A 13,146-nucleotide genomic window follows, 5' to 3' on the forward strand; every position below is an offset into this window, starting at 1 on the left:
ATAATTTTTGGATATGTTACTAATTTCGACAGTCATTTTTCATAATTTCAACCCACATTGTCGACCCCCTTACTAAAATAATAACTTTGGTATGTTGCCTGGGCTGATTATTTCCTTACAAACACATTAATCAATTCAGGGTATTCTCATAATATATATGTTCCACCTACCTTATCCAATCTCAGGTGACGCCATGTATTCTACTAGTATATATCTTCCACCTATCTTATTCGATCCCAGGCGGCGCTGGATATTCTGCTACTATATGTTTTCCCCTATTTCATTTAAGCCTGGGCGACGCTGGGTAAACTGCTAGTATATATTTGCCCTTATCTCATCCAATCCCGGAACTGACTTCATGTCCGCCACCCCACTGTTAACAATATACATGAAATAAAGTAATGTTTAAATCGTAAACTGTTTCAGCCATTTCTGGAACTGACTTTATATCCCCAACCACTGTAAAAATTTGACATGAAATAATGTAATGTCTAAATCGTAAAAGGTTTCAGCCATTTCCGGGACTGACTTCATATCCCCCATCCCCCTGTTAAATATATACATGAAATAAAGTAATGTTTAAATCGTAAACTGTTTGTGCCATTTCCGGGACTGATTTCTTACCCCCCCCCCACCCTACTGTTAAAAATATACATTTAAATAAAGTAATGTCTAAAACGTAAATGGTTGCTGCCATTTCCGAAACTGACTTCATATCCCCAACCCACTGTTAATAATATGCATGAAATAAAGTAATGTTTAATGTGTAAACGGTTTTAGTCATTTCTGAAACTAATTTCGTATCCCCCACCCACTGTTAAAAATATACATGAAATAAAGTGATGTTTAAATCATAAACTGTTTCAGCAGCTTTTCGAAATTAAAACATAAAAACATTAACACGGTTAGAGATTAGGCAACCATTACTTCAACATTAATTTCTGAGTATTGTAACAGTCTTAACATTCCAGTGACTTTAATCCTCCCTCCTTAAGAACAGTTTTTGCAAATACTGCCATGAGGACATTAAAGACGAATATATGAACTCAGGATTACTTGATTTATTTACGTGATTTTTGGAATGTTACAAATAAGACCCGAACGTGCACCGATCCATTTACAAACCAGGGCATTTTACAATCAATCAACCAGAAGGTTCGTTTCTAGTGCATTTTACAACTAATCAACCAGAAGGGGCCTTTCCAGGGCATTTTACAATCAATCAACCAGAAGGGACCTTTCCAGGGCATTTTACAACTAATCAACCAGAAGAGACCTTTCTAGGGCATTTTACAATCAGTCAACCAGAAGAGAAGTTTCGAGGGCATTTTACAATCAATCAACCAGAAGGGACATTTCTAGGACATTTTACAATCACTCAACCAGAAGGGACATTTCCAGGGCATTTTATAATTAAGCAGAAAGGGACCATTTCAGAACATTCTATAATCAATCAACCAGAAGTGATCTTTCCATGGAATTTTACAAATAATTAATCAACCAAAGGGGCCTTTTCAGAGCATTTTACAACTAATCAACCAGAAGGGAACTTTCTAGGGCATTTCACTATCAGCCAACCAGAAGGGACATTCCAGGGCATTTTATAATCAAAGCAGAAGGGACCTTTCCAGGGCATTTTATAATTAATCAACCAAAAAGGACTTTTCCAGGGCATTTTGTAATTAATCAGAAGTGACTTTTCTCGGGTACTTTTGTAATGTTAAAACTTTGTTACATTAAATATAGTAGCATGAAAACAACTAATCTTTAGTAGCTTTGCCTTATAAGCGACACCAATTTTTTTGTTATATTCTACTTATTTTGAATATTCCAATTCATTTTAAAGGGGTGCCCAGGATGATAACGGCCGAAGCAAATTACGATCTTAATATAAAGATGATAAGTAATAAATAGCTAAGAATAAGTTTGCTAGCATTCGTATAGCGATTTATGGACATGAAAGCCTGGTCATCTGGTCAGACTCAGATGTCACATCAAACTAAACCCGCTGGACTACTTCATTTAGTCAGACGTCAAGAACATCATCAACATGCCCTCTCACAACAGCAGAGCCAACATAATCGCCGCACATCGACCGAGTATGCGACGAGCCCTCACTAGCGCTTGTGGAAAGGTTCCCGACCCGTATCGAATCAGTGATTGATTCTGAAAGCAACTACATTGATTAAATGTCAACTCTACTACATAATCAAGTTACCTGAATTGATTTTTTCAATAAAACTTTAAAAATAAGCTGTAGTGTTGTTTTATTTAGGGTGACAATTTTATCGTTTAACCATATATATATATATATATATATATATATATATATATATATATATATATATATATATATATTAGTTAGCTGGTGACGGACGCATGAAACACGTGTCGGTGGATAATCCGCCCTTGCTTGTTCGAATCTTGTCTTTGGCGATCGCGCGAATTTATCTATTACAAAAGGGATGACAGGTGGATTTCTCTCTCTCTCTCTCTCTCTCTCTCTCTCTCTCTCTCTCTCTCTCTCTCTCTCTCTCTATATATATATATATGTATATATATATATATAATAGCAATTATATTCAAGACAAAGTCATATATACATAGATTTAACTGTTGATGTAATAAGAAGATACAGTAATTGTGGAAGGTGTTAAATGCTCTTTATACCTACGTATTTCGAAGCCTAATGCTAATCATCAGAAGAGGGGCTAGGTTAAAAACATTTCAATAGGACATCTAGCGAGGAGGATAATCGGGAGTATGAAAGTATCTAGTATATAGGGTGTGAGCGAGGCAATCTGGGAGTTTTAAACTAATGTGGGTGAATTTTAGTTAGCTGGGGGCTTGCTGTAGATTACGAGCTATATGTGGCGACGGAAGCATAAAAAGATGACTGGATAAACGGGGTAGATTGCAGAGGGATTACATGGTTGCTGAAGATTATAAAATGGGTGAGAAAATTTGAGTAGAATAAGATGATATAAAATAAAATGAAATAAAATTCAGTAGATAGTATAGTAAATAAGTTAATATATGTGCTTGTGTGCAGACGGTTTATTAATATACATATGATGTTATTTTGCAGATGAGAACAATGATTGCCGTGAAAAAGAATGAAGGGGGAAAGCACAGGCCAGTCTTCTTTTTTTTTTTTTTTGACAACGAAGAGAGGAAAAGATTACAGTTGAAGTCGGGAGTTGGAAAGAGGAAATTTGAGCGAATTATTATTATTATTGTTATTATTGTTATTGTTATTATTATTATTATTATTATTATTATTATTATTATTATTATTATATCACAGTTTCACACAGATCTTTAGTGTGACTGTTCGGTCGAAGTGTCAGGACGGTGTATTGGAAGTCATTTATAAATCTACGTGCTGCTATTTATAATTGGCAGGTTAAAAATCTTTTACAGAAAATTTGAAAATTCAATATCTTCTTACTTCAACTAATACATTAACATACATAGCGGATGTACATTATGAAATATTGAAGTCAAAATGCGCTTTTGTAATCTACTAAAGTTGTAGCATTATTGCCTGTAGCATTAGCCAATCTCCTTCATGTTGAAACTCTTGATAGGACTGACCAAACTATTTGAAGTGAAATTGACTTTTAACGATCCTTGTAAATTATGCTTTGACTTTGAACGGTTCTTTTACACATATATTCTTCTTTTTCTATTATTTATAGTAAATATTATCATCCTCCAATGTTTGTATACATCCGCAATTACTTAATCCTCAAATAAAATATTTGTCGCCTCTATGTAAAGAGGCTGCGTTTTCGTAATTATGAAATGATACATATCTTTAGATGTTCATTAGTATTTATAAATATCATACTTACAGAATACTGCAATTAATACGCACACTATATTGTGGTGTGTCCATCTTACGGATAATAATGAACACTTCCTTATAAAGATCGGGAGGGTATGACCTTTCGGTGTTTGTACACGAGTTATGCACAGTTGGCAGTCGGACTGACGTATACTCACACTCTTCATTTCTTGTATCGTTTCTCTCTCTCTCTCTCTCTCTCTCTCTCTCTTTCACACACTCTCTCTTTCACGCATTCTCTCTTTCACACACACTCTCTCTCACGGGACCACAATATAAAATTTGAAAATCCAGCGTCTTCATACAATTTACTGATGCCAATTCCCACCATATTGCCTATAACCTGAGCCATTCTCTCTCATGGTAGTTCCGTCAGAACCGACCGGAATATTTGGGGCTAAATTGACATTTAGCGACTCTTTCAAAATATGCATTTACTTTTAAAAAAAAAAGGTTTAATTTTACGTAAAAACAATTACCTCTACTTGCAACAACGAGGTCATACTCCTAGGAATTATCATATTTTTTAAGAGATCAGTTTACTGTGGCTTAAAGTGTTTGCATCCGTGAGTCAGTGTCCACGGGATGGAACATACTACTTGAATACAAAATTGCATTTTAACAATCCTTTAGACTATGATCGAATGTTGATTGTTCCATTATACTCATTACGAGCGCACTGTTCCTGCTTCTTTTTATTAGCACCTGAACTCAATGTTAATGTTTATAATGTAAAGAAACTTTTTTGTTATTTAGAATTCAGCAGCGATGCTGGTATCATCCAACCATGCATCAACCCTTCTTATGGAGGATGATAAATTTATTTCCACAAGACTTACGATTAGCAATAAAATTAATAAAGAACACGTATTTTACTTTTTATACATTAATATAAAATATTACTTTCCTTCCAGTGTTTATGCATAGACACAGTCATTTGCCATCTCCCTACTAACTATTCAGAAAAATAATGTATCGTCTATATGTAATATCAAGTATTACCCTCCTTTCACTGTTAAGGTACAGACAAAATTACTTAAGTCACAAGCGATAAAAAATACGCATATATTCTTTTTTTTTTCTATAATTCATATTAAATATTACATTCCTTCCAACGCTTGTGTACAAGCACAATTACTTAATCCCCCAATAAAAATCCGTCATCTCTATTTAAGTACTTTGCGGCAAAGCTGATGTTTTGCAGTTATAGAATAATACAAACCTATAGATATCTATAATTCAATAACTTGAGTGTTATTTCTTCCGCCCGTAACACCAATAATTTCCTGGGTAAGGTTGACACTGTTGTCCAAACTTCCAAACTTCTGTATACGTAACGCACCTTCTCTCAACTCCCAACGAACTTCTGCTAATTCAACTTATTTCTTCGAAATCCAACTTCAAATGAACCTCCCTCTAAAAAATCAACCCTCTTTTATCTTCAACCAGGAGCATCTCATTTGCATATCGGGCGGTCACATTGCAGGCATATAAAGAGATAAGGCAGCCATTTTTGTTTCTTTCTTCTTCATTCATTTCATTCCACGACCGACCCGTTGAATTATGCACACGTACTAATTAGGTAAGTCGCACGTTTCCCTACAATATTCATTATTATTTATACACTTAATATTTACAGAAGACTACAATATATACGCATACTAAGTAATGAACATAAATAAAAAATATATGTACAGGATTCAGAGTCGAGAGTAGGAGTTTTTTGGGTTCCGCTAGTTTTTTAGTTGTTAATATAATACATTTGAAATATATCTAAATAAATTAATAGTAAATACATTTAATTGTTAAATGTAAACACATGTAATTGTTAATGTTTCGACAGTAATTGTTTATATTATTTTCATTACATTTTCTAACTTAGGTAACTCTGTTAATACTTACTCGTGCCGATAGAATTCATTGCTGCGCATAAAACAAGTGTTTCAAAACTTTGACAAAATGGAATCAGTATTGAACCCAAGGACGTGATAAACAAAGCCATCATCAAAATATAACTTGTTGGGATGTGTATAATATCGACCAGGAATCCAATCAAAAGTAGGCTTACAATGCCGATGATGCCATAGATTGCCATAATCAAAGAGCTTTCTTCTTCACTCAATCCTATACTCACAGCATAAAGGGGGATATATACATAGAACGATTCTCCTACTAAATAGAAAAAGAAAAATTTATTATCAGTTGAGAAAATAAATACACAGACATTAAAAAAATAAACGGAAATCACACAAAAAATAATTCATACATGTTTAAACCTTCTGTTTCCTTCGCCGTTTACGGTAGATGTACAATGTCAGAGTTTCATCGCGGAAAGCATAAGAACGTCAACAGAATTAATATAGCGAATTTTTGGAACTGAAAGCCATGTTTAATTTCAGAATAGTTTCTGATGGATAACTAATCTATACAAATCCTTGAGATGAAAAGCTTTTCAGTGGTTAACTAATCTGTACAAGTCTTGGCGATGAAAAAGAGTTTTTGGTGGGTAGTTGATCTGTACAAGTCTTAAACTTTAAAATTTTGCAAGAAAAGAGAAAAGATCTTTATCGTGTGGACAGGAAAAATTATGCGCGGGAATTCTAAAATATGTTATATTTTTATGGAGCAATTCCGGTTTCTGATTGGTTGGTTTTGGTTGATTGGTTTGGTGTCTATAAGTAGAAGCTTCCAATTTTCTTTGATCATACCCTCATATATCAAAAATATTGCATCACAGATATACAAGAAACGGTGAATAAAAAGGACATCCATTCATATTCTGCCTCTATACATCAAATCTCTTCATCTGAATCTGGCAATTGAGCGTTTAACGAAGGGCAACCCTCCCTTATAGTTTGAACTGTAACTACTACTCTCATTCATTTGTTGCAATTCTTCGATGTCTTTAATACATAATGTTTTAAAAACATCAACGTGATTATGCCGATATCGCCAAATCGCAGAAGTTAAGCAACGACGAGGCTGGCTAGTACCAGATGGGTCACTATTTGGAAATACTGGGCATTGTATGTGCTCTCCGCTTATCTCGGCATTGTTTCCAGTCGTCCTGAATTTATATATACTGGAATTAAAAACAGTGCCGATTCAGGATAGGTGTGATTGGAAATTGTGCAACTCTTACCACCGTCTTTTTTAAAACGTTAAAAAGAAAACTCTGGATGTAAAGAAGCCCATATCAACAATCTAAGTTCACGTCCGGAGTTTATGAACTGGAAAAATAAACCAGATGAAATCTTTAACCCTCTCCTGCAGCAGCAGTGCAACAAAACAAGATGGCGGATCAAGCTATCATCTCAGGAAATAGGTAAAATGTAAAGTTACTTACATAACGTAAGAATTCTTATAGTTTTATTATTTTTAATTACATGTGTGATAATATAGTCGTCTAGCAATGTAAGTCATTAAGTCAGATGCCATTTTCTCTAGGCTGTTGTGTCTACATATAACCACCTTAACGTAAACATTACACAGAATTGTGGTTCACAATTAGCATATCATTTTTTAACATAAATAACGAAACAGGTCGGTAGTACTTCGTGAACAGTAGCTTGAGATGTCGGAAATTTTCTGTTTCTATGTCTATCCTTGTGACCATGTCACTTATTAGGGTGCTGAAGGTAAATATTTTATCTGGGCTGACGTTATCCGTCTGGTAGTTTCCAGAGGTTGAAACCCAATTACAGGAAAAGAAACCAGACATATTCTTCCTAAGCGAAACTGGCATAGGGCCGACCACTTCCCTAGATGAGTTCATAATTAAAGGATACTATAACTTATTATCTAAATCTTATCCCCAAGATCGCCATGGACATGGAATATGTGCCTACATTAAAGATGGCTTTCCATGTGGTAGGCATATCTCCAGAGAAGACCCTAATTAACCTTATATGTGCTTCCGGGTTGCACTTGCTTACACCACCGCATTTATATTTGCCCTCTATCGCCCCCACAACAGTGGGGTTATTATCTTTAAGAGTATATCTGAGAAAATTGACCACATCCTGTCTGCTCATCCTTCGGCTAACATTCACATTTGCAGTGACTTCAATGTCCATAATGTGGAATGGCTGACTCACTCAAATAAGACAGATGATGAGGGGAGGTCTGTCATGATTTTGCCACTGCCTATGACCTCACTCAGATTGTTCACGAACCCACCCATGTGCCCGATACTACTGGTCGGTATGCAAGCCTTCTAGACCTTTTTCTCATAACTTCCCCTAAGCTATGTTCATGTTCCATTCTATCTCCTCTGGGATTCTCTGACCACTCCGTTGTATCAGTTAAGGTAAAAATTAAATGTAATAAGTCTTTAGGCGTACCTCTCCACCGTAGTGTATATGGATACTCTATGGCTGCCTGGGATAGCTTCCGTACATTCATATCTGATCTACATCTGCATTCCATGTTTAAAAAGGATGTGTCCTCTATAGTATCAGACCTGACCGAATGGTTAATTGTAGGCATAAACCGATTCATACCATCCAAAAAATTCCAACAAAAACCTAACAGCCAGCCATGGATCTCCCCAGAATGTGTTGCTGCCATCGCACACAGAAATCTCTTTTTCCATAGCTACCAACGTAATAGATGTACTGAGACTAAAGCTGCTTTCAGTACTGCCTGTAACTACTGTAAAAGAGTAATAAAAAAATGCAAAAGAGCTATATGCTCAATCCGTTAAATCCAAAGTAGCTGAGCAGTGGCTTGATTTCCACCAATTTTGGCAAATAGCAAACAGGATCCCAAACAGAAGCATGCGTTCTATCCCAACCATCATTAACAGACCTGAGGTCATCTCGTCAGCATCCAAGAACTTTGCAGCTCATTCTACCCTATGCGACAAAGACCATCAACTCCTCGTATTTCCTCCTATAACAGACAACATGCTATGCAACATACAAATATCTGTGCATGAGTTCGCCAAGCTAATCAAGAGCCTTGATTCCAGTAAAGCAACTGGCCTTGACTGCATTCCAATTATAGTGTTGAAAAAGCTTCAACCAGAACTTGCCCCCATACTTACAAAACTGTTTACGCGTAGCCTTAAGGAGAAGTGCTTTCCAACACCCTGGACACCTCATCAGTATGCTCTGTATTTAAGAATTCAGGTGAAAAGTCATCTCCCTCTCAGTACAGACCAATAAGTCTCCTGTGTGTCATGAGTAAGCTGCTGGAATCCATATAAAATAGAGAAGTAGTTAATCACCTCAGCAGAAATAACCTTCTTAATGACACGCAATATGGTTTCCGTTCCGCTAGATCTACAGCAGATGTTCTAACGGTTATATCTCATAGGATTAGTGAATCTTTTGACAAAGGCTTCCTTTCTAGGATAATTGCTCTTGACATATCAAAAGCCTTCGACAAGGTATGGCATAAAGGCATACTTCACAAGATTTCCAGCTACGATATAACTGGAAAGGTTTTCTCGATTATTAAATCATTTCTCTCTGATAAGCTCATAAGAGTAGTGGTTGATGGCAGAAATCAAAGGCTCACACTATTAATGCTGGAGTCCCTCAGGGGTCCATCCTGGGACCAACTCTCTTCCTGATCTACATCAATTATCTCCCAAAACACATTCTTAAATCATTCGTTGACATCTATACTGATGACACGGCCATCTATGGCAACACATCAAAGGCGGTAAATGACAAAGTTCTCTCTAATTCTCTCTTCTCTAATCTCCTGAGCGCGTGGTACAGTGGAGGAAGAGGTGGCTGGTTACTTTTAATGCATCTAAAACCAAGCTTCTATCTTTACATCATCAACGCTCTGATCCCCAGCTGGCATCAATTAAAATGGATGGCTCTCGTCTTGGGAAGGCTCCACGTTTGGACAAGCTTCTGGGATTGACCTTTACTCCTGATCTGAAGTGGAACACACACATCCAGTCTGTTGTCAAGGTCGCTGAGAAGATGGTGGGGTCCTTTACCGCTTCAGAAGATGTCTCACTGCTGATGCAATTCTCTATCTATATAAAAGTCAAGTACAAGTCCAAGGATGGAGTAATACTGCCACATCTGGGCAGGAGCTGCTAAAAACAGCCTATCTTGCATTGATAGAGTACAAAATAGACTTTGTTGCTTAGTGGGGATGCCATTTTCTCTTCCCTGCAACCTCTCTCCCACAGAAGAGATGTTGCGAGACTGTCTTTGTTTTAGCGTTATTTCCATGACAAGTGCTCATCTGAGCTCCAATCTCTGCCCCCCCTCTTTCACGATAAACACATGTCTAGCTGACACCACTGTCAATTATTTCCCCCACTCTTTATCTGTGCCTAAATCAAAACGTAGATTCCATGAACAAAGCTTCTTTCTTAGAAGTGCAGGACTGTGGAACTCTCTTCCGTTTGCCTGTTTCCCATCTGATTAAAACTTGGATGTCTTCAAGTCCAACATAAACAAATTCCTGATGAACCGTACCCTTAAGTAGACACTTTATCAAATCTCCAATACTAGCGATTACTACGATACTATCCCATTGATTACTGTACACGCATTAACCCTTATCCTCAAGTTGCTTCCGGGCCTTGATAAGTGGTGACCTCCATGTAAAAAACTCTTCTACTAAATAAAATGACATGATTATTGATGAAATATGTATACTAGTACGATTATTAATTAATACTAATTGCTAGTTAAAAACGGTTAAGTAATTACTTACCGGAATATGTGGTGTAAATTGCTAACAACAGATGAAAATATTTATTTTTAAACATTGTTGTATTGCAATAACTAGACTCTCGCTTGTAAATCTCACTCGGCACTATCTCTGAAGTAATTGATTTCCTCGCTCGCAACATCTTAGGCAACGGCTCTGTATCTTCACTGATGCGTCGCTTGGAGTCGCCCTAAAAATAATATATTTTTTAAGAAGAAAAAAATAATATATTTTTTAAGAAGAGAAATGTTCAGCAAAACACAAATATGTTTACAAGTAGTGTCAAAACTAGTGTAACCTTCGTACATCTGTTACATGAAAAGGCATGTCTATATAACACATCTACACTTCCTCCTCCCCTCACCTGCCCAACAAACTGCACACACTTTACATTATTTCCTGTACGTCTCTTACAACCGTCCGCACCGTCGGTTTATCTTCCCACATTTCATTTTTTTTAAATGTTGAGTTCTGCTTAATAAAGCTCATTTTTATCAAATGAATATGGTCGGACTAATCGACGGAAATATCTTGGATGTGTTTGTGTTCGTATTTCCACTAGTATCTTGACATGCTTATTCACAATTACATTAACAAATTTTTCATCTGGTCTTACAGTTTTATTTAATCTTTATCTGTTCACATACTTTAGGAAAATAACCAGGCATTTCTTAGTTGTTACCATTCGACCTATACCAACGTAAGAAACAAATATAACAAATACATCTCAGTACATTCATCTATTTACTAATTATATAAAAAACACTTATGTGCCAGTCTTCATATACTATTTAATGTTTAATATTATTTACCTACAATTACAAATATAACGTGTAAAAACATTAAAGCATATAGTTATAACCCTACTTATTTGTCTAAAAATCTTATAGATTTTCCGTCACATTTTTGGTACAAGAGCAGGCATTTGGGATCAAAATCCTCAGATTTAAGTGTAGCCCTAGCAATTCTCAGATCTTCACACAATATTTCACGACAGAAAATATAAGAGGCAATGTCCCCAATCTTATATCTAATATCTAATGAAAAATCGTCTCTCTTATACAAACAATTTATTTACAAAAATCTCGCCGTAGGGCATGGTCCATATCCACTGGGATTCTAAATGATTGCAATAGTAATGATCTTTTTATTCTTAGATAATATATATATATATATATATATATATATATATATATATATATATATATATATATAAAATATATTTGTAGTCATCGACATACAGCCTGTTTCATTGTATCACAACTCATCATTGCCGCTAGACTAGCACCTCTCCCAAGCCTAAGATCGAACCTTGACAATTGATCGAATTGACAGTCGGCAGTTCTACCCCTCGACCACGGAAGCGATGCCCGCAACTGATCTGTCCGAATGTCAATTTAAATAAACATCTGTCCACTACTTGTACAGTGCTCAAACGCTTGTTTGTAAACAAAGCGCGAGCTTCGCATTTTTCAGCCAAATTAAGTAGCGAGTGAGATTATTTACGACAGTGCTCAACCAAAAGAGGGGGGCTTTCAAAAATATATATATACATTTTTTAAAACGCATATATATGTGTGTGTATGTGTTATCTCCCTTTGTTGTTAAAGAAATGTTTGTTGATAAAATGTTGTATGCCCTGTTGAACTGTATACATGTTAAATGAAATGCATATTTGTAAACATATATACACCGCTACAAGAACATTTATGAAACATATAAACGACACAAATCACTATATACCCAACTTATATATATATATATATATATATATATATATATATATATATATATATATATATATATTAAGTAATGTGATAGATAATTTAAAATTTAAAAATCAAATTATAATTAAATTAAAAATCCGTTTCATAAGAAGGAACAACAACAAAATCAATTATCTGTACGATCGTTTCGGAAAACTTTTCCGAAACGATCGTACAGATAATTGATTTTGTTGTTGTTCCTTCTTATGAAACGGATTTTTAATTTAATTATAATTTAATTTTTAAATTTTAAATTATCAATCACATTACTTAATATTGAATTAGCTCTAGGATATTTACCTATCGAGCTTATTATATATCTAAATTACAACGAGCACTTTTTCTTTCCTGTATTTTAATTAAACTAGTAATTTCACTATTACATTAAAATACACTCAGCTCTTTAGACTATTGTTCTAATCTCCTTTAAATTATATATATATATATATATTATATATACATATATATATATTATATATATATATATATATATATATATATATATATATATATATATATATATATATATATAATAGAAAAATCATTGAAAATTTATTAAAATATTCCAAAAAAAATTATAAACCTGTAAGGATATATATAACTGACTATAACAGTAATTTATTTTCAAACTTTAAACTAAGTTTTTCAACTATGATTTTTAACTACTGCCTTAAGACTAGATGGTGTAAAACTAGACTTATCCTAGCATTGTTTGGATTCTTCGGACTACTGTTCTCATTTTCACAAAGTTTCTGTCGATGTAACCTTCGACCTGCTTCAGGTGTATCTTTTCAAACTCGGGAAAGTTTATGTGGAACTCGGAATTTCGAACGGAACACTTTA

General features: G+C 35.0%; 1 protein-coding gene across 2 annotated transcripts in view; it reads right to left on the reverse strand.

Moving 5' to 3' along the window:
• LOC145278339 (monocarboxylate transporter 9-like) overlaps nt 1–13,146 on the reverse strand; it is an 81,055-nt gene that overhangs the window by 9,882 nt on the left and 58,027 nt on the right. The window contains exons 6-7 of one of the 2 annotated variants that reach the window (XM_080130633.1): nt 10,541–10,727; nt 5,753–6,019 (exon numbers count right to left, since the gene is read on the reverse strand). In XM_080130633.1, the coding sequence (XP_079986759.1) occupies nt 5,753–6,019; nt 10,541–10,727 (454 nt within the window). Of the gene's footprint in view, nt 1–5,752; nt 6,023–10,540; nt 10,728–13,146 lie in introns of both variants that reach the window. The other variant, XM_080130632.1, reaches the window with a different exon arrangement.

This window comes from Euprymna scolopes, chromosome 6 (assembly GCF_053919585.1).
Source record: "Euprymna scolopes isolate OS-2025 chromosome 6, ASM5391958v1, whole genome shotgun sequence".
Taxonomy (NCBI): Eukaryota; Metazoa; Mollusca; class Cephalopoda; order Sepiida; family Sepiolidae; genus Euprymna; species Euprymna scolopes.